General features: G+C 41.7%; 1 protein-coding gene across 5 annotated transcripts in view; it reads left to right on the forward strand.

The window, feature by feature from the left end:
• The window catches only part of FBXO36 (F-box protein 36), an 84595-nt gene that overhangs the window by 46305 nt on the left and 15074 nt on the right, over positions 1-23216 (forward strand). For all 5 annotated transcript variants that reach the window (XM_045794186.2, XM_087864188.1, XM_087864182.1 and 2 more), the window contains exon 2: positions 6593-6701. In XM_045794186.2, the coding sequence (XP_045650142.1) occupies positions 6593-6701 (109 nt within the window). The remainder of the gene's footprint in view (positions 1-6592; positions 6702-23216) is intronic.

A 23216-nucleotide genomic window follows, 5' to 3' on the forward strand; every position in this document is an offset into this window, starting at 1 on the left:
GAGCACAAGCAGGGCGAGCAGTAGAGGCAGAGCGAGAAGCAGGATCCCTGCTGAGCAGGGAACACGATGCAGGGCTCCATCCCAGGACTCTGGGATCATGACCTGAGCCGAAGGCAGAGGCCTAACCTACTGAGCCACCCAGGCCCCCTCTTAATGATTACTGATGATTAAAAAAATCAAACACCAGGTCAGAGTGAAAAGCCGAAATAAATGTCTTTGAAGAATATAATCAAGATTACGATCAAGAACCAAATATTGTTAGAGAGTCGATGAGAAAAGAGATATTTGGTATTTGGGGCTGAGTTGGCTGTTACGGATGTGAAGGACTGGTCAGCAGGTGAACAAGAGGGGAAGGGAGAAAGAAAGAGGCAAGGACCTCACTCTTTGGGGTGCGCTCCATATCCGGCATCGGGCTGGGTGCTCTGGAATTATCTCATGTCATCATCCACGAGTCAGTGAGGGGCCATCATCATTATTTCCATTTTGGAGATGAAACCAAGGCCAAAAGAGAAGAAGACATTTGCCCAAGGTAAAAGAGAACAGGGTTTAAACCCAGACCTGTCTAATCACAGACTCTCTCTGCTTTTTGTCCCAGCGGCAGGATTTTTCAGCTAGGGCAGTGGTGGGATTAGCACAATTTTTTTCCTAAGTGTCCCCTCAAGGGCTGCCTAGTGAGTTGCTGGCCGAGTGGGGGAAAGTACCTAACATTTAGGGATCTTCGCCAGGTGAACAAGAAATGCCTCATCATCTTGCCTTTGTAAGTGGTGAAGAAGAGATTTTAGGGGATTAATGAGAAACCTTTGACCTCTCTTTTAAAAGTAAGCTCAGGGGCGCCTGGGTGGCGCAGTCGTTAAGCGTCTGCCTTGGGCTCAGGGCGTGATCCCAGCGTTATGGGATCGAGCCCCACATCAGGCTCCTCCGCTATGAGCCTGCTTCTTCCTCTCCCACTCCCCCTGCTTGTGTTCCCTCTCTCGCTGGCTGTCTCTATCTCTGTCAAATAAATAAATAAAATCTTTAAAAATAAATAAATAAATAAATAAAAGTAAGCTCAATTTCCAAGTTTATTACAAAGATTTACTGGAAATATATAAGAAACCCAAAAATACGCTGAATATAAGTAAAAATTTTAAAGAATTCTACCAATGGTCGCATGATTTCTACTAAGATACCAAATAATGGTGTATATCTTCTAACAAGGCTCACTGCCCATCCTTTCTGGAGCAGGAGGGAAGCAATGCACGAGAACTAGACCGGGCAAGGTCAGCAGATGCCACAGCGGCAGGAGCGGACACAAGGTTTCTAAGCTGTCTAGGGTCAGTTTCTTCATTTGTAAAAAGAGTCGTGTGCCACTCACAGGAGCTTGGGAGATTCCTGAGACCTGGGGAGAGCACAGTGAAGCCCAAATCTCAACAGTCTTGCAAAAACAGCACAAGGTCCTCGGCAGCTTTTCTTGCAGGCATGTTCATTAACAAAACATTCTCAGTTAATAAGAACAATATGTTTGGGGCTCCTGGGTGGCTCAGTCTTTTGAGCCTCCAACTCTTGATTTCAGCTCAGGTCATGATCTCAGGGTCCTGGGATGAGCCCTGAGTGGGCTCCGTGCTCAGTGGGGAGTCTGCTTGAGATCCTTTCCCTCTGCCCGAGATTCTTTCCCTCCGCCCCTCCCCCAACTTGCACCTGTGTGCACACTCTGTCTCAGAGAAATAAGAATGATCTTTAAATCAGGATTTATAGACTTTGAGGGTTTCAAAAGAGATAAATATGTGACAATAACTACATGTGAATAACTATATATGAATATATGACTTGACTTAAGATGGGCTAATACCAGAATAGTTAGCAACCACTTCATGAATATTTGGGGGATACCTCTTAGCTCAGCTTCCTTCAAGCTGTATCGGTCATGTGAAACAGTTGCATTTACTGCTACGCTGATGCTCCTTCCCTCTGCATGTATAAATATTTTCCTTTCAATATTTGGATTAGTGGTGTATATACTTTTGAGTCTTTTCTCAAATGATAATTAACATTGCTCTATATTATTTTTTCACATATTCTTTTATTGGCTGTAAGGTATTCCATCATCTAAATGTGCCATAATTATTTAATTAGTCCCAACTATCAAACCCTTAGGTCAGTTCTGATTTTTCATTGTCATAATTAACCTATGACAAACAGTCTTATATCAAAATGTTATAGGATTTCTTCTCCTTTGGTGCCCGCAGTTCTTGGTCCTGCTGCTTAGAAGAATGAAGAGGTAGACCAGACAGACGAACAGTGGTGGGCTGCTAAGCAAAGCTTATTGAGCCACAGTAAAGTTTATTGAGCCATAGTACAAAGCTCCTGAAGAGGGAGGGGACCTGAGAGGGTTGCCGATTTGGCCTTTAGATCTAGGTGTTTTGTTTTGTTTTGTTTTAAAGATTTTATATATTTATTTGACAGAGAGAGAGCACAAGCAGGGGGAGCTGAAGAGGGAGAGGGAGAAGCAGGCTCCCTGCTTGGGGATCAACGCAGGCTTGATCCCCGGACCTGGGATCATGACTTGAGATGAAGGCAGACATTTAACGGACTGAGCCACCCAGGCGCCCCAAGATCTAGGGTTTTTTATGGGCTCTTTGGTGTGGGCTGTTTTAATCTGATTAACCCTCTGTGTGCCTGTCATCCAATCACGTTTTTGTCATCTACCTATCACATGGGAAAAGATGGAGGGCTCCTTCCGGGGTGGTGTCAAATCCTTTTAAGGGTGGTTTCCTCTCAGGGCGGGAGCTGGGTCCTCTTGGTCCTGTCTCCCTTTCTCCAAACTACCCTTTATTAAACATGTTATATACATTTCTGATAAATTCCGGAGGATAAATTCTTAACAAGTAGAATGTTTGGGTCAAAGGGTATGAATGAACTTAAGGTTTTTGATGGGTATTGCCAAACCAATGTATACCCTTCTCAATGATTATTAAGGGCTTTTATTTTTCCTTGTCCTTACCAGTATTAGGCTTTGTCACTTAAAAAAATAATAACACAAAAACACAACTTTATCATGAGAGACAATAAATGGTAGAAAATATCTAACATAATTTTCTATTTTAGTAAGTATAGTATATGGAGCATAACTGAGTCTTGACAAGGCTAAGTAGCGATTCTGATTTCTGTGTTCTGCTCTGTAGAGGTGATCTGCTGACCTGAAGCATAAAGGTCATATTTGAAGAAAGCCTTGTGTCTCAGAACAAACCCCGTGTTTATGAGTTAGAAGTAAGGAGGTTTGGATTCCGGTTCTAGCCAGTCGTCTTTCCTTAGGCAAGTGTTATATTCTCAGTAATTTACTTTAAATACCTCAGAGGAGCCAGTAGGATGCTTATCTGTGTGCAAGTTAACTTGAGTCTGTGCCCTGAGGACCCTCCCTCTAGAGGCCATTATTGCAGGCACTTCAAATATTGCCTTCTAAATCAGTACCAGAGGGTTAATTAGTCTAATGAATGTCGGAAATAATTTTTCACTGATGAAATGAGTAACGTGCAAGATAGGAGACAAGTAAGATTGTAGAAGTGTTTCTCTGCCTTTTTAAATATTTTATTTTATTATTTTATTTTATTTTAATTCCAGTATTGTTAACACACAGTGTTATATTAGTTTCAGGAATATGATACCGTGATTCAACAATTGTGTGCATCTCTCTGTCTTCTGTTGAACAATGTAAGAAATAAGCTCGGTAACAGCACTGCTGGAGTAGTGCCCCGTCTAGAACTCCATGTGTTCTGGAACCCTCCACGTAACCAGGGATTTAGTTGCCTGATCTGGCCTGAAGGGTAGCTGATTGTGTCACCGTAATACAGGCGCACTTGCCCCAGGGAGAAACTTTCCTGTGAAGGTTCCCGCAGCGTGCCCATGTGCACAGCGAGGAGGGGACTCCCTTGAGCTTCCAGAAATGTAGTTTGGACTCTTGTGGTGCCTGCTTGGTGGTGTCTTTCTTGTGGCAGAATTCAACCCGAGACTTGCTCTCATTGTAACATACCTCCGGTGGTACGGCCGGAGGGAGAGACAACCCACCACTTCTTCTTCTTCTTTTTTTTTTTTTTAAAGATTTTATTTATTTATGTGACAGAGAGACAGCCAGCGAGAGAGGGAACACAAGCAGGGGGAGTGGGAGAGGAAGAAGCAGGCTCATAGCAGAGGAGCCTGATGTGGGGCTCGATCCTGGAACGGCGGGATCACGCCCTGAGCCGAAGGCAGACACTTAATGACTGCACTACCCAGGCGCCCCACAACCCACCACTTCTAACTTAACCTCTTGGAAGCTTTTTGCTCCTCTGTACGAGTGGCAAGAGATGGACTAAATTATTTCTGACCTCCCAATTAGTTCTAAAAGTTCTAGATCGTATGGTATAAAGAACACAGCATTAGATTCAGATTGCCTGGCATCTTCATTTAATAGAAAAGAAATATTTGTCGTATTTAATGTTAATTTCAATGACATCTAAAAGAAAGGGAATAGAAAGGGAAGTTGAAGTATAAAGCGATTAAATAGCCAAGTTCTGTCTCTCTCCAGAATTCGTGCTCTTTCTCCTGATGCCCCTGTGCATCAGATAGATACAGTAACAGATAACTCTGCTAGGTACTAAGTCGTGTCCCCTTGAAATTCCTGTGTCAAAGCCCTAATCCCCAGGGTGACTGTATTTGGTGATAGGGCCTTTGAATAGGTCACTAAGGTTAAATGAGGTCATAAAGGTGGGGCCCTAATCCAATATGACTAGTGTCCTTATAAGAAAAGACAGATATTAGGGAAGCACACACGCCAAGGAAAAGCCGTGTGAGGCCCCAGCAAGAAGATGGCCATCTGCCAGACAAGGAGAGAGGCCTCCGAGACACCAAACCTGTCGACAGCTTGATCTTGAACTTCCAGCTTCCAGAACTGTGAAGAAATAAATTCTGTTATTTAAGCCCTTAGTCTTTTATTATGGCAGCCCTAGGGACTAATACGCCCTCACCTCCGTGGAGATGGGGTAGAAAGATGTTTAAAAGGACAATTTTGGGGGCACCTGGGTGGCGCAGTCGTTAAGTGTCTGCCTTCGGCTCAGGGCGTGATCCTGGCGTTCTGGGATCAAGCCCCACATCAGGCTTCTCCGCTGGGAGCCTGCTTCTTCCTCTCCCACTCCCCCTGCTTGTGTTCCCTCTCTCGCTGGCTGTCTCTCTCTCTGTCAAATAAATAAATAAAATCAAAAAAAAAAAAAAAAAAGGACAATTTTGGTGAGGCTCCTGCTCAGAAATTCAAAGGTGGCAGGTTAAGGGGTTTCCTGAAAGGAATCAGCCACCACAATTTTGTGGGACTTAGGGTTTTGTGGCTTACTTATTCTATAGTGATCAGCACCAAAACCACATGAACAGTAACCCTTTAAAGGACCTACTTTCTATAGGGCAGGGTGCTAGGTAAGATGGTATGAAAAGTCTCCAGTCTTTCAGATATCAGGCAAGGGGAGAGGGGTGGGAGCAGGGCCTCAGGAGACGACAGTACACAGGGAGGCAGCTCTATGGGGAGAGGAAAGCTGGCTGAAGTCCAGGCCTGCAAGCATGGAGAAAGGAGTGAGGAGCAATGAGGTGGTCGGGCAATTCAAAGGCTGGGGGGGAGGGGTTAGGGACAGAGGCAAAGAGGTGGTAGGGATCAGGGCGGTAGCCCAAAAAGTCATACCCAGGAGCTGTGAGGACCCCAGGGAGCGATGGGTGGGTGGGGATGGGGGGGAGGAAACTAAATAAGGGGAGGGCCCATAGCAAGTTTCACCTGCTTAACCATTTTGACTTGGGCAGAGCCCTCCTGACCCTAATTGTAACCTTACAGGGTAATGCTAGTGAGAGAGGAAGCCAACCAGTTTCTCTGCACTTCCCCTGAAGCTTTGTCATCTCAATTAACTACGTAGTTCCATTACAGGTTGAAGAACGTGAGATACATTGGATAAGCTTCAGGGGGCTCCTCATGGGGGCCAGTAGTTGACACTGCCGTGATATCAACATAGAACTTACGTGCAGCCCATAACCATGGAAATGAGGTTTGCTCCAGATAAACCAACAGGCTCATAGAAGACAAATGGACTATCGGCGGATCCATTACCGAGAAGTGTCCTGTGTAATGACACTTACATGCATCAGACAAAGCATAATGGTGCTTTCCCCGGTGCTGGCCATGTAACTGTCGCTCTCTATGAGGAAAGTAGCCACTCATCATGCCTGCCCTGTAGACAGGAAGGGGGGCAGCAAGTGGAGCAATTACTTGGAACTGGCCCCCCAAGTTAGAGAATGCCTACTCTCAGAGACCCTCAAGAGACAGATAGCCATTTGGGTCTGCGTGACTTTAACATCAATTGACTTGATAGATTTTTAGGACTCCTTCCAGCACTTTGATTTTGTGACCCTGATCTCTAAGGAGAATGTTCACTGAGGCACAGACCTCACTTCTAATTGGATGTGACGCCAGATCGCAAAGTTGCAGCTGATGCTGGACGCACAGCCTTAGGGGCCTGCTGCAGTACTTTTTCGAAATCCCAGACCAAACTGTAGCTATTGGTGTTGGAGTCAGTTTTAATTCCTATCCCCTTCTGTTGAATCGCAGGTAATCTTTAGATGGTGGAAGATCTCTCTGAGGAGTGAGTATCGATCAACAAAGCCTGGAGAAGCGAAAGAGTCTCACGAAGAGTTCCTAGACAACTCCCATCTTCAAGGTAAGGAAGGGAGCACGTTCTGTACTTACGTTCAGTTCCCTTTCATTAGTGATAGATTTTGTCGCAGAAATATCCAGCATATCATCCTTTGAAATATTGATATGTTATTATGTACTTAAAGAGAGAAAATTGTTAACATATCCCGAAATTTCTCTTGGGAAAAATCTTCAAGGGTTTAAGATTCCAGGTGAATATGTCAATTCCATTAATAATCTTAAGTTGCATAAATATAGTTTTTTCCTATAACATTTAATTAAAATGGGCTTCCTTTAGTTAAAAATAAATTGAAAGGTTATTTGAAAACATAATCAAATTCTCAAATCCTTGAACTCTTATCATTTTGGCAAAATTGCTACCATTTCTTTTTAATATCAAGGTTTGCTTCAGAAGAAGACTTAATCAGGTAGCATGTGGGCTAAGTACAAACTGCCCTCCGGTTTCCCCTGTGCTTTTTGCTGCCACAATATGAAAATTTCAACTAAAAAGCAGGGCGCCTGCGTGGCTCAGTTGGTGATGCGGCTGCCTTCGGTGGGGAGCAGGGGGGGAGGAGGGAGGCTGTTTCTCCCTCTCCCTCTGCCTTCCTCTCCCCCTACTTGTGCTCTCTTGCTCTCTCTCTCTCTCTCTGTCAAATGAATAAATAAAATTTTTAAAATAGAAAATAAAAAACAAACAATGGTTTTTAACAAACTCCCATGTACCTATCACCTGGTTTCAAGGATACTCAAAATGTGGCCAAAATCTCTACACCGAAGCCACTGTTCCCACTGGATTAGTTGCAAGCAAATCTCAGTTGTTACATCATTTCATGCAAAACTACTTCAGTATGTGTCTCTTAAAAGGATTCTCTTTAACTAAACTCCTTAATAATTATTTACCTTAAGTATAAAAATCGAAAACTAGAAGCTATTTTAGGAATTTTTATTTTATTAGGAGTTAATATCAAATACTTACATATATGTGTTCTCATTTTTAAAAAATTTTTATTTATTTATTTGATATATAGAGAGACAGCACAAACAGAGGGAGCAGCAGGCAGAGGGAGAAGCAGGCTCTCTGCTGAGCAGGGAGCCTGGTATGGGGCTCGATCCCAGGACCCTGGGATCATGACCTGAGCCAAAGGCAGACACTTAACTGACTGAGCCACCCAGGTGCCCCATGTGTTCTCATTTTATTGTTACAATATCCTTGTGACGTAACCAGTATTACCCCCATTTCACAAGTGAGGTTCAGAATGGCTATGACTTTCCAGGGTTCCACAGTTAATTTCAGACATTTGACAGGACTAAGCACTGAGAGTCAAAAATATCAAGTACATACATTAATCTTATTCTTAAAGACACATTCTGGGTAGATCTTTGATAATCAACACTCTTAAAAGACATTCTAATATTTAAATTATAGTATGTAATAGTTTTTTTAGGCAGAGAGTAGGTTTGCTTTGGCTTAGTTTCCTTAAACAGTTGAAAGTCTGGATTGATTGCCTTCAATTCCTGATGTTGCATACATCTCATTTTGTTAACCTCTTTGCAGCGAGGATTTATAAAATGCATTATGGTTTAAAAAGAACCATGTTGGGGAAAGACTGTCCACGTTTCACTGAATAAAAATCAGTCCAGCCACTCCTTACTTAATCGTAAAATAGACATGTTTTTGCATAGTTATGAAGTCAACTGTTATAGGGGAGGCTGGTCGGCTCAGTGGAGCGGGTGACTCTTGGTCTTGGGGTGACTCTATACCACATTGGGTATAGAGATCACTTGCAAATAATATCTTGAAAATAAAATAAACTGCTATATAACACATTTCATTTTCATGCCAGGATCCGTTTTACTTTCTAAGCATTGCAGTAACTACTGCAAAGCTTATGTCTAAATGGCAAATATGCATTGACAGACCGGTGTGGTTTTCTAATTGACTTCCACAAAACCTGGCTAGGGACAGTGGCATTGCTTGTGTTCTGAGTATAGTCTCTTGCTTGCCTCAGACACTTCCAGACCCGTGCCCCCTGCTAGGATATAGGGGTGGGGGTGGGGCAACAGTGGCTTGGGGGTAACACTTGTGGGGTTCCTGATCCTGGGAAAATAGGCAATAAAGTGGGACTCTTAAAATTGCGGTTTGAGGGGTGCCTGGGTGGCTCAGTTAAGCATCTACCTTCCGCTCAGGCCATGATCTCAGAGTCTGGGGATCGAGCCCCACGTGGGGCTCTCTGCTCAGTAGGGAGTCTGCTTCTCCCTCTCCCTCTGTGCTCTCTCTCACTCTTGCTCTCTCTCAAGTAAATAAATAAAATCTTTAAAAAATAAAATAAAATAAAATAAAATAAAATAAAATAAAATAAAATAAAATAAAATAAAATAAAATTGTCTGAGAGCTGCAGTGTCCAGCTGGCTGGTGGCCTCTGGCCCCGAGTAGCACTGAGATACTGAATTAAATCACCTGGCAAGTTCAAAGTCTCCTGTGTTTCAGTTTTTAGACTTCCTAGAGCATCCTGGTCTCTGTCAGATGAGAAAACTCCAGACAATGATATTGTTTGGCCCTCTTCTGGTCCTTGGTTCTTAAGGAATCCCTCAGAAGGCATCTCTATAGCAGAAGAGGCGTGCCCTGGGCCCAGAGAGGGGCTCAGGGGTCCGTGGCCAGGATTTCAATCCCTGCTGCCTCTACCCAGCTGTGTGACCGCAGGCTGACCCTGACTCCCTCCGTGAGCCCACTTCCTCCTTATACCTGGGGAAAAAGTGGTTATTCCATGTGGTCGCTGTGGGCACTCAGTGACCCGCCCATGAACGGTATTTAGAGGCGCACAGAGTGCATAATCAACTCGTAATCATTATTGGCTGTTGTGAAGTATTGGTATTTGGGTTTGATTTTTCCCATTCCCTCCTTACTGTATTCCCAAGATCTCCCCAAAGTTTTTCTCATCCGAAGGTCCTCTCCTACTGACATGGTACACACTGGCAATAGGTCTCTAGGACCTGGGTCACCCTTGGTGACAGTCCTGGCAGAGGACCGGAACCATGTTACTCTTGCTTTCTTGACCTCTCAGCAGCACTCAGCTTGGAGGGGACGTTTTCTTTCCCTGGCTTCGGGGAGCACCGAGCTCTTGGTTCTCCTCCTGCCTCACTGGCCCCTTCTCGGCCTCCTTGCTGGCTCCTCCTCTTCTCTCCAAATCTAAACGTTGGGGGCCAGGGGTTAGCTCTACTGCCTGTTCTCTTGACTGTGCTTAACTTCTGGGGGATTGGGTCCGGGCTCTGGCTTTAATGCCACCATACGCTGACAAGTCCCAAATGGATATCTCCAGCTGGCCCATCTCCCCAGAAACTCCACACTCAGATATTTATCTGGCTGCTCCCTTGACATCTCCACTTGAGTTATTTCTAATAGGCTCTCAAATGTAACATGTCCAGAAATAGCTCCTGATCTTACCCTCCTGCAAGAAAAGAAAAAAAAAAAAGGCCCAGATCCTATAGTTAGCCTTGGTCCCTTTCTTTCTCTCACACGCTAGATGTAATCCATCAACAAACCCAGAATCTGAACGGTGGTTCGCAGCCTCCAAGATGGTTCCTAAGATGCCCACCTCCCAACATTCACACTCTTGTGTAATCCCCTCCTGCACTGTCCTCGGTCAGTGTGTGTGACCAGTACAATCTGGCAGGAGTGACGGTCTGTCACTTTCAAGGTTAGGTTATAAATGACACTACGACGTCTGACTTTTCTCCTTTCCCCTTTCTCTCATCACTCGCTGTGGGGGAAGTGGGCCGCTGTGCCTCGAGGCGGTCCTGTGGAGAGGCCCGGGTGATGAGGAACTGCGGCCTTCCGTCAGCCGCCATATGCATGAGCTTTCTTGAGTGTGGACCCGAGAGCCGCTGTCCAGGCCTCAGGTGATGCAGACCCACAGAATGTCTTGACTGAACCTCAGGAGAGACAGACTCTGAGCCAAAACCACCCACTCCCACATTCCTGAACCTCAGACACAGTGAGGAAATAAATGTCTGTTGTTTTAAGCTAGTGAATTTGGGATCATTTGTTACGCAACAGTAGGTAACTAATGCAGAACGCTTCGCGCCAGTTCCAACTCTGGTCCAACCAACAATAACGTCTCACCAGATTATTGAAGCAGCCTTCTAACTGGTCTCCCCTTTCCTACCCTTGCCCCACAGTAGTGTGTTCTCATCACAGTAGCCGGAATTAGCCCTTTAAGACGTATATCAGGTCACATTACTTGTCTGCTTTAAGCCCTTCAGTGGCTTCCTATCTCATGTAGGGTAAAAAGCCAAGTCTCGTAGTGATCTTCAACCACTCTCCCCTGTCGCCTACTCCACTTCAGGCACACTGCCCTCCCTGGTGTTTCTTGAACAAACCCAGCGTGCTCCCACCTCAGGGCCTTTGCACTTGCTATTCTCTCTGTTAAGAATGTATTTTCCAGATGTCCCCATGATTTGCTCTTCGTTCAGGTCTCTGCTGAAACTGCCTTATTACAGAGTGTTTCCTTGACCACCATACAAAAAAATCACCCCTTCCTTCCTTACCTTGGAAGACCGGATCTTCCATAACACTTTTCACCACACGATATAGTCTGTGTTATTTGTTCAATTATTGTCTGTCTCCATCACTAGAATGTAAGCTCCATTACGGTAAAGACTTTGCTTTGCTTAGCAATAGGTCTTTGGCACCCACCTAGAGCAATGCCTGCTACATAGCTCTGTAAATAGTTGTTGTATGAATTATTTGAGAGAACTCTTTGGGAGCAGGACAAGGTAAATTCTAAAAACAGATCCTTCTAAATTATAAGTCTGGTCCTAACAGAGTTCAGGGTTCTGATCAATGGTTTATTCCAGAGGGGGGAAAAAACCTTACACCAAGTCTGGTCACACTACCAGACTGATACTTTTAAGATGGTTTTTCAAGCACAGGGACTACATCTTATTAATCATTCCATTTTCAAGATTGGGGACCTGGTAGGCACTTAGTATATATTTGTTAAAATGAACGAAAATATATTTTCTGATGAAGGAATATTGTTTAAAATAACAAAATCACTGTGCTCAAACTCTATTTTCATGGCCCTAAATTCATATAAGAGCACAAGGGGTAAATTTTAAAACTTACTAGTATTTTTATACTTAAGATAGTTATAAGCAGCTCCAGAGGCATACGTCATATAAATCTGCACGAGTGTTCTCGGGCTGCCATAACAGAATACTACGGACTGGGTGACTGAAACCCCAGGAATGGACCTTCTCACAGTTCTGGAGGCTAGTTCAGGTTCAAGGTGCTGGCAAGGTTGGTTTCTTCTGAGGCCTCTCCCTTGGCTTGCAGATGGCCACCCCACTGTGTCCTCACAGGGCCTGTCCTCTGTGTGTGTGTACAGACCTCTGGTGTCTCCGTGTGTCCAAATTTCCTCTTCTTTTAAGAACACGAGCCAGAATGGATTAGAGCGCACCCATATGACCTATTTAACGTAATCATCCCTTTAAAGATCCTTTCTCCAGGGGCGCCTGGCTGGCTCAGTTGGTGGAGTATGCAATTCTTGATCTCAGGGTCATGAGTTCAAGCCCCACATTGGGCATGGAGCCTACCTTCAAAAAAAATAAATGTAGGTCCTTTCTCCCAGTGCAGTCACACTCCAGAGGTTCTGGGGTTTAAGACCTCAGCGTATGGATTTTGGGGAAGGTTGGGGGGGCATAGTTCAGAGCCCATAGCACAATACATATTTTCCATGTAGGGGAATTCCTGTAATCTTGTAAACAGAGTGCATCATTACTAAATTAGTAATTAATGATTGTAGTGGTTTCCTATTGCTCCTGTAAGAAACTACCACACATGTAAATAATAACAACTTACTGTCTTATATTTCTGGAGTTCAGAAGTCTCATCTGGCTAAATTCAAGGTGTGGGTAGGACTGCATTCCCCCTGGAGGCTCTAGGGGAGGAGTTGTTTCCTTGTCCCTTCCGGCTTCTAGAGGCACCCACATCCCTTGGCTTCTGGCCTCTTCCTCCATCTTCCAAGCCCGTGATGATGGCCTGCCCAACCTTTCCTGCTCTGATACGGCTTCCGTGGTCACATCTCCTTCTCAGACTCTGCCCCTCTTGTCTCCTCCTTTCCTTCCCAAGGACCCTTGTGATTCCGTTGGGCCCACGCAGTTAATCTGACCATCTCCCTGTCTCAAGATCTTTAGTCCCATCTGCAAAGGCCCTTTTGCTATGTGAGGTCACATACTCTGGAGATTTGATATAGAGCATCTTTGGCAGGGACATTATTCTGCCTACCACAGTGATAGGTGTCAAAGTCAAAAACATTGCTGAATTTATTCCCCCAGATTTGCATATTATTTTTTATTTTTTAAAGTAATCTCTATCCCCAACATGGGGCTGAAAATCACGACCTGGAGATCAAGAATCAGGTACTCCACTGACTGAGCCAGCCAGGCGCCCCTAGATTTGCATTTTTGAAAGACAAAATTCGTATGTTTATTTAAAAGGCCGTTCATACATACATAGGAAACTATTAGCAGACAGTTGAGTGTTGCTTAATGCAGATTATTTCTATTCAAATCTTGGCTTCAAACGCGCTACATATATGACCTTGGGCAAATGATTTTGTCCAATTTTTTAAAGTCATCTCTACACCCAACGTGGGGCTTGAACTCACAACCCCGAGATCAAGAGCCGCATGCTGCGCGGACTGAGCCAGCCAGGCGCCCCTAATTTAGTCTCTTTGGATATCAGTTTCCTCAGCTGTTGACAATGGGAATAATAACAGCATTTAGCTCAGAGGGTCCTTATGAGGAGTCATTGAATGAAGTGCTTAGAACTTGCCTAACACCTACAAACGAGCTATTATAGTTTTTATTTTGAAGTGAAAATTCCTTCTCTCTTCCTCCAAGCTCTACTCCCCAGAGATAACAATTATAAATAGCTTCTTTTGCATTTGAATTCTTTCTGTTTGGGATTGTGCCTGTTTGTTTACAAAAATAGAATCTTTAATTCTTTCATTTATTTTCCACTTACTACATTGTGAACATTTTTCTGGTAGCGTACATAAAGGAGTCACCTCGTCCTTTTCCAAGACTGTGGTGTTTCGTGGTAGAAATACACAGTCCTCCATTGATGGGCATTTCCAGAAGCCTTTGGGCACATTCTGGGACATATTTATGTTTGCACACTCATGTGAGAATATTAGTAACATAGATTCCTAGTCATGGAATTACTAGGACCAGAGAAATGTACATTATAAATTTTGATAGAGTGTTTTATTTTGAGTATTTTATTTTCTTACTGACTCTGTAGTTCAAAGCTCACTTGACCAGCGGGGGTATTTCTGTTAGCTAGCTTGAGTGGCCCTGCCATGGGGTTAGATGCAGCCCAAATGCCATGTATAATTTATTTGACCTTTATAATTATGCTAGTTTTGAAAGAATTTTAAATTGGGCAATTTAAATTATGTCAACGTTTATTCATAAAATGAGACTTCGTTAATATTTTGATGTCACCATATTTTAATTTTGAGTAATTCAAAATAAAATGCCAATTACTTCACTGTCCTCGCAAAAAGCCCTCCAAAAAACTGCTGTATTAATTATACTCCATCCGACAGGATATGGTTTTCTTGCACCTTTGCCATCACTAATTAGATATTACTATTCTTTTTCATCTTTTCCAGTCAGATGGTGAAGACAGTGTCATATTTAAGTAGCATTTTCCTGACAACTAGTAAGTTGAGCATCCTGTCATGTCTAATTACCATTTAGATCCTTTCTGTAATTTGCCTGTTTGTTTTCGTTGTCCACTTGTCTACGAAGTTTAATTTTTTTTCCTCTGAGACCTTTAAAAATCTGAAGAAACATCTCTGGACTTTTTCCCTAAGTTAAAGAAATAGGAAAATTACCAGAAAATTAGCTATTGGAAATATTGTTAAAATTGAGTTTAAAGCAAAAATGTGCCTACATCAACTCAGTTGAAAGTGCTGATTCATGAGTTGAGGTTGAATCCAACCTAAAAATAAGTTGTTTTCCAACTTAAGTCCACTTTAAAGTTGATTGCTTTGATCTTTGAATGAGTTATAAGTGGTGGTTAAGTATTTAGGCCAATCCACAAAAATCCCTGTGATAAAACCAAATGACTTCAACAACCATATCTTCTGAAGCAAATGACAAAGGTTTTTTATTTCTGCTACTGCTTGACAAAGGGAACGTGGGTGATATAGTTCAGATGTCAAAGAATTGAGGTTCTCTTGGACATTTAGATGATTTGTGAGGAAAATGGGACTGCATGTTTGAAATGGGGGACTCTAACGGAAAATCGATAATACTAATCAATACTAATAATCCTGAAAGATTGGCCTGAGTTCTAGATCCTTGGAATACTGGTACACCAGAAATAGGAGAGTGGGAAACAACTGGTTTTCCCTTATTTCCAAACCTGTGCCAGCCCCATGCGATGGATCCATGATCCGTTTTCTTTGGGACCCTCCTTCCCTTAGCCTGTATCTCAGCCTTTGACCTGGGACTTCATTTTCTCAGGCCTACCCACCACCTCTTAGTCTACTCTCCTCTTTCTCTCTGCCCTCTCAGATCAGCTTCTCCTTGACTTCCGCCTGGATTTCTAGTTTCTGCCCACCTGGGGTAGGGACCTGTGGGTGAAGGAAGGGTGGGAGTGTGTTGGAGGCAGAAGCCCTCCGAGGAAGTGTGGGAGTCTGGCTCTGGCCTACAGAGCAGGGAAGGCAGATGTCAGCAAGACTTTTCTTGTATTTTATCATCTTTTTAGTAACTAATTTTCTTAGATAAAAAAATGAATACATACACATAGTGATAGAAAAATTAAAAATTAAATCAGTTTAAAGAGGTTTTAGAATAAAAGTAAGTCTCCCGACTGTCCCCATGTTCCCCGTTCCTGTGACAACCATCATTAACAATTTTCTTGTCTATCCTTCTAGAAATGGTCTATGCGTGTATACAAAATATGTTAACACAAAAAGAATCTTATACATTTTGTCCTATACTTCGCTCTTTAAAAGCTTTAAAATTTGGGGTGCCTGGGTGGCTCAGTCTGTTAAGCGTCTGCCTTCGGCTCAGAATCAGGCCTGACATCGGGCTCCCTGCTCAGCGGGGAGCCTGCTTCTCCCTCTCCCTCTGCCTGCCGCTCCCCCTGCTTGTGCTCTCTCTTTCTGTGTCAAATAAATCAAATAAACAAACAAACAAACTAATAAATAAATATAAAAGCTTTAAAGTTCAGAAATATCTTAAATCCACAAAAAAAGAAGATAATATACACAACACCACTAACAAAAGATGTTAACATTTGTCACATTTACTTCATTTTATCCATATCCGTTTATCCATTCACGTTGGTGGGCTTTGCTTATAATACTGTCTTCTTTTGATGGCTGTAGTGTCCGCAGTGCTGTTCTCTTTTTCCTTCCTTGAGAATGCTAATTTGTGCTTTCTCCTTTTTTTCCCATGACCCCTTGCTACGGGTTTATTCAGTTTATTATTTTTTTCATAGACTTTTAGCTCTGTGAATTTTCCCTGTTTTTATTTACTTATTTTTGTTATTGATTTCTGTTCTTACCTTTATTGTTTCCTTCCTACTACTTCCCTTAGGTCTGATTTGTTGTTCTTTTCTTAGCTTCTTGAGATAGAGGCTTAAAACATTGTTTTCAGCCATTTTTCCCATAAATTTTCTTTAAGTGTAGCTTTACTAATTTTGATAGGTTGTAACTTTATTCTCATTCAGTTGAAAATATCTCCTAAATTCCATTTTGATTTCTTCTTCGACTCTTAGATTATATAGAAACATTTTGTTTAATTTCCAGGTAGTTGGGGATTTTTTGGTTACTTTTTTTTCTTGCTTTCCAGCTGATAACATGTGATCAGAGAATCAGATACTCTAAATGGTTTTAATTTTGTTGTCATCCTTTCTCAGGGCCATAATAATCCTCCCTTTATCATCCCAGTTTCATTATACACGCTGCTGAAGTGAGTACCGTATTTACTTAATTTTTTTTTAAAGATTGTATTTATTTATTAGAGAGAGAGAGAGATTGAGAGAATGAGTGGGAGGAGGAGCAGAGGGAGAAGCAGACTTCTTGTGGAGCAGGGAGCCCAGTGCGGGACTGGATCCCAGGACCCTGGGATCATGACCTGAGTCCAAGGCAGGTGCTTAACCAACTGAGCCACCCAGATGCCCCCATACCTATTTTTAATTGAAAATATCTTATGACTTGTCTCTCATATTTTAGTCTTTAACTCATCTCAGGTTTATTTTGGAGTATGATGAGAAGTTAAAACTTTTTTCTGTATGTCCAATGTTCCCAGCATTATTTATAGGACAGGATATTTGGTTTGTCTGATACCAACACTACACTGCTGTAATTACAATCTTTATGGGAAGTTTTCTTGCTTATTAAAATGAATTCACCTTCCTCCTCCTGTTCTTTACCAGGAAAGAACTGTTCACCTGTTCTTGACTTTTTACCCTGTATGTGAGTTTTAAGATCAGCTAATAAGCCATGCAAAAATCTTTGTTGAGATTTAATTTTTTTTTAAATTTTATTTATTTATTTTTTTGAGAGAGAGAGACACAGAGAGAGAGCACAAAAGCAGAGGGAGAGGCAGAGGGAGAAGCAGACTCCCTGCTGAGCAGGGAGCCCCATGTGGGACTTGGTCCCAACCTGAGCTGAAGGCAGAGGCTCAACCCACTGAGCCCCCCCCCCCCGGGCTCCCCCCTGTTGAGATTTTAAATGGAATTGGATTGAATTTCCAGATTTTTGAGGAGAGAATCGTCATTCTTTGGTCTTCTCAAAATCAGCATGGTATATCTCCCCATCGATTTAGGTCTTCTTTTATGTGTTTCAGTAAAGTCTTAATGTTCTCTTCATGTAGGTTTTATTTGACCTTTCAACATTTTTTACTTGAATTCTTCCCAGGTGCTTTATGATTATTTTGTAGCTAAGAGTAGAATCATGTAAAAAAAATAATTTGAGTTCTAAGTTTTTTGTTTTTTGTTTTAAGATCTTGTTTATTTATTTAGAGAGAGCAGGGGAGGGGCAGAGGGAGAGAGAGAGAATCTCAAGCAGACTCCACGCTGAGAGTGCCGAGCCCAAGGCAGGGCTTGGTCTGCCAGCCCTGAGATCATGACCTGAGCCAAAACCAAGAATTGGATGCTTAACGGACTGAGCCACCCAGGTGCCCCTAATTCTAAGTTATAAAGAGTAAAATTTAAAAGGGTTAAAATTCTCTTCTAAGATGATATAAAACTTGTGTGTGTTGCCAAAGCCAAACCATAGAGCAGTGAACGTTCAGAGGCTCGGTTTCCTCCCTGTCTGCCCCGCCCTCTCCTCCCCTTGCCCTGGGCTGACTGCTTGTATTTGTTACGTACCCTTTCAGTGAGTCTCTCTGCCTATATAAACAAATTCATATGTAGGTATCTGTGTTCCCTCACCCCTTCTACAAATGGTAGCATCCCGGTCCTGCTGTTTACACCTTCCTTTCCACCAGTATATTCTGGAGATCATCACTTCATGCCTTTAAAAATCTTCTTCCTCTTCTTCCACTTCCTCCTCCTCCCCTTACTCCCTCCCCTCCCCCTACGCCTCTTCCTCCTCCTTTTTTTTTTTCCCACAACTGCATAGTATTTCTTTGTGTGAATGCACCAGAATCCCCGTGATGAAAATTTGGGTTCTTTCCAATTTTGTGCTAATACAAATAATGCCAAAATGAATAATCTTGTGCACGGGTCATTTCATATTTAGTCCATATGTGTTTGTGAGATTACTGGGCCAAAAGACAAATGCGTATTAAGTCATCACTTGGAATTAATTGTTGCTGGTATGTAGAGAAGTGACGCTGATCATTTTCCAGTAGAATTTCTTGACTTTCATATGTCGATACTTAGGTCATCTGCAATATTGACAATTTGTCCTTGCTTTCTAACTCCGGGGCATTTTTATATCTTTTACTTACTTATTTTTGACCTCAATGCTGAATAGAAACGGTGACAAGAGTGGGAATGCTAATCATGCCTGACATGAAAGGCCATACAACATCATGGTTAGGAGGGGCACAGTGGAGCACACCGCTTGGTTCAATCCTCGTTCTCGCTGTGTGACCTTTCTCACTGTGTGACTTTGGGCAACTCCCTTACCCTCTCCATTTCTCATCTTTCTCTCTAAGAGGGGAATAATAACAGTACCCATCTCATAGAATATTGTGATTACCAAATGATTATCTATATGATATATATGCACTATGTGTGTGTACATATATATTAGAGCTCTACCTGGCAAATATAGGATACTGTACAAATTCGTGTTACTGTTATTATTATTACTATTTAAGTAAGCTCTACACCCAACATGGGGCTTGAACTCATGACCCTGAGACCCAGAGTCATATGCTCTACTGACTGAGATAGCCAGGCACCTTATTACCGTTATTACTATTGCTACTGTTATTAAGTTTCTGGTTACTAGCCTGTATCAGGTAATCATGTTTAAAAAGTTCCCTTTTATTATTAATTTTCTAGGAATTTTTATTCATAAATAGGTGTTAGAATTATATAAAATAATTTTCCTTTATTTTTGAGATGATCATTTCTCCCCCTATTTGTTAAGATGGCAAACTATATTACATAGCCTTCCAAAGTTATTCCATCCTTGGGTTATCCCAGAATTAACTATACTGGTCACAATTTATCTGTATTTTTGATATGTTGATAGATTCAATCTCCTAACATATTTAGAATTTGTGCCACATACGTTCGTAAGTGATTTTTCACATGCAAATTTGCTTTTACCTACCATCGTTGCTAGTTTGAGCAACCTCATCATTTTTTTTTTTTAATAATGATTTTTTATTATATTATGTTAGTCACCATACAGTACATCCCCGGTTTTCGATGTAAGGCTCGATGATTCATTAGTTGTGTATAACACCCAGTGCACCATGCAATATGTGCCCTCCTTACTACCCATCACCGGTCTATCCCATTCCCCCACCCCCCTCCCCTCTGTAGCCCTCAGTTTGTTTCTCATAGTCCATAGTCTCTCATGTTTCATTCCCCCTTCTGATTACCCCCCCTTTCTTTATCCCTTTCTTCCCCTACTGATCATTCTAGTTCTTATGTTCCATAGATGAGAGAAATCATATGATAGTTGTCTTTCTCTGCTTGACTTATTTCACTAAGCATTATCTCCTCCAGTGCCGTCCATTGAGCAACCTCATCATTTAAGTTGGGAGAGTCCTTCTGTTTCTATTCTTTGGAACAAATTATGTAAAATATAGATTGTCTGTTCTCTGAGAGTTTATAAGGCTCACCTGTAAAACAGTGTAGATCTGAAGCTTTACTTGAGGTTTTCCTTCTTAATTCAATCAGTGGATTCAATGTATTTACTGGTTATAGTCGCTCAGGTTTTCTTTTTCTTCTTGAGTCAGAACTGATAAGTTATATATTCCTGAAGGATTGCCCAATGGGTCTGATTTTAAGTTAGTTAGTGTAACAATTTTTCTAAGTCCCTGTTATAGTTAGTTATATTCTTTTTTTTTATTCCTGATAGGACTGAGTTATGCTTTTTGTCCTTTTTTTTCTTATTTATTCTTGGAAGTTTATCTATTTTATTAATCTTTTTAAAAATCAACTTTTTGGTTTCCCTGATCATCTCCATTGTTTCTTTTCTATTTCATTAATATTTGCTCTTATCTTTATATTTTCTTCTAATTTAGGGAGGTAACCAATTTTGTTTGTTTCTTTGGATATAGAGCTCACTAATATTTGATCTTTGTCTTTCTACAGCAATGTCCATTGAATAACTCTTTTCAATAGTGTTACTCAAATATTTTATAATTTCACTTCTGTGTGATGTATCAAGTATTGATAGAAGGGTTATAAAATCTCCCACTGCAGTGGAGGGTTATCATTTTTCTTCATAATTCTATCCGTGTTTGTTCTATGTATTTGTTTTGGAGTATACTAGTTTATTTATTTATTTTTAAGATTTATTTATTTATTTTAGAGAGAGCACATGGGGAGGGGCAGAGCAAGAGGGAGAAACTTTGCAGACTCCTCACTGCTCTCAGAGCCCCACGCCAGGTTTGATCTTGCGACCCTGAGATCACGACCTGAGCCGAAATAAAAAGTTGGAGGCTTAACCGACTGAGCCACCCGGGGATCCCAGGGGTATATGAGCTTAGAAGTATTAAATTATCCTGGTGTATTATTCCTTAGTGCTTCCTCCTTATCTCCAACGGAGGGATTTACTTGAATGTATGTTTTGTCCGGTATAACTGTATCGGCTTTCTTTTGGTTTGAATTGGTCCATGTTTTCCCATTCTATTACTTTTGCTTTTCCATGTCTTATTTTAAGTGTGTCTCTTATAAACAGTATAGCCAGAATTATGTGCGTATGCATATGTTATTTATCTGAGAGTCTTTTAACTGGCATAATTAGTTCATTTACATTTATTGTGATTACTAATACACCTATAAATTTCCATCATCTTATTTTGTGCTTTCATCTTATCCTGCTTTCTCTTTGCTTTTTTGTTTTGTTTCCATTCTCACCTTTCTCTTTTGTTTTCTTTACTCCATTTTTTTCCCCATAAGACAGAGACTAATTTCCCTCCCTGCCTTGCAGACATGGCCATTGCACACAGTTTTGCTCAGTAAGTTGTCAACTCAAGTTGTTTCACAGAGCTTCACAGAAGGTGCCTTCAGACGGGGCAGACTTAGCTTTCACACATGTTTCTAATTTAATATATATTTTAAAATTAATTAATTAGATTTTTTTTTTTTTTAAGAAGTAAGCTCTATGTGCCATGTGGGGCTTGAATTCACAACCTGGAGATCAAGAGTCTCATGCTGTATTGACTGAGCCAGCCAGGCATCCCCAGCTTCCATGCACATTTCTATTACTTGCCCTACCTCTTTTACTTACTGGACCATGATTATGATGCCTAGGGGACAGAGACCATCTTAGAGTAACCCTGAGGGTGACAGCCACGTCCTAAGAATGTGGAACAGAAAGATTAAAGGACCCAGGGACATTAATGACATAATGGAGCTCCTGTACCAGCCTTTACTGCCTATCTCCACACACTAACTAAGGAAAAAATAGACTGCTATTTGCTAAGTCACCTTAAAATGAGTTTTCTGTTTCATTCAGCTGTAAACCAATCTCCAACTGATTATAAAGCAACTATTTTGGAAGTTATCCTTATATTTCTTTTTCTTCCTTTTTCTTTCTCTTTCTCTTCTTCCCTCTGTTCCTCCCTTCCTTCCTTTGTGCTCTCCCTTAAAATTTTCACAAGTTTAGTTTAACTTGACTTATAAAAAATCGAGTATTTATCAGTATTTCTCTCTGCCTCTTGAATATCAAGGACCTTAGAATATTTACATTCTAAATCTCTACCTTACGTTGTAATTGTGGAATGGTGTTTTGATTTGCCTTGTTTGACTACTCTGCCAGTTTGCTATTTCAAACATGTTTTACACAGTGGTAGTTGTTTAGATTTGCCATGTACTGCCATTTCTGTCTCCATTATTGCTTCTGAAATTCTATTCCTTCCTTCTACGTAAATTTCTTTCTTCTTGCAGCGTACCTTCAGTTGTTCAGAATCTCAGGTCCATGGGCGGATGGGACACCTCAGATATAATGCCTTAAGTGCAGCTCCTCCTCGGGGATCACTCCTCTAGGTCTGAAGCCTGTGAATTAGACACGTTTTCTGTCCCTCACTACGTGACACGTAATGAGACAACCACTATATACACTGGTCCACAGAAATTCTGAAATTCAATAGGGCATAGGTTATCAGTCCTTTTTCTAAAATTTAAATTCAATTAATTAACATATAGTGTATTATTCGTTTCAGAGGTAGAGTTCAATGAGTTTATAAGTTCTTGATGAGAACTCGAGATCTGGTACTAATTCTTCATGGCTCTCAGTTTTACCTCCTGGACTCTTGAATCCATCCTGAGTCATCTTCCTCGTCCGCGAAAGGTAAACCATCTTTGCAGGTTTAGTTTTCTCAGCCTCCTTCTTGCCTGTAGGAGTTGGAGCATCCGGAGTGTTTTTCCTTTTGCACTGCCTCTGACCCTTTCGGTTCAAGCTGGCAGGCAGTGTTTCTACCCATAGAATTCTCTTTAAAACTTCATAGGCTGTCTGTTACTTTTGGGGGATTCACTCCATTAAGCGAAACCACACCTACACACCTTTTTGAGATAAGCCCTTCCCTGACTTGGTTTCTGCTCTTGCCTCCTGAGTGACAATACCCATCAGCTTCCTGGAAGCTCTAAAATAGGACTGACTGGTTCTCAACAAAGCATTTTCCAGCCACACTCTCAGCTTCAACTTCATATCATGTTTCCCTGAGATTGTTCCGGATTTGATCTTTGCCTGGGAGCCATTTCTTAATTTTTCGCATTGTTTGCCATCTGAGGAGGCGGAGAATGTTCAAAACCAGCAAATCCTGGCAGCTTTTTAAGAAACCTTCTTTAGCTTCTCTCTTTGCTCTCACATTTTACTTTAAG

This window comes from Ursus americanus, chromosome 1 (genome assembly GCF_024610735.1).
Source record: "Ursus americanus isolate L20-20 chromosome 1, mUrsAme1.1.p, whole genome shotgun sequence".
Classification (NCBI taxonomy): Eukaryota; Metazoa; Chordata; class Mammalia; order Carnivora; family Ursidae; genus Ursus; species Ursus americanus.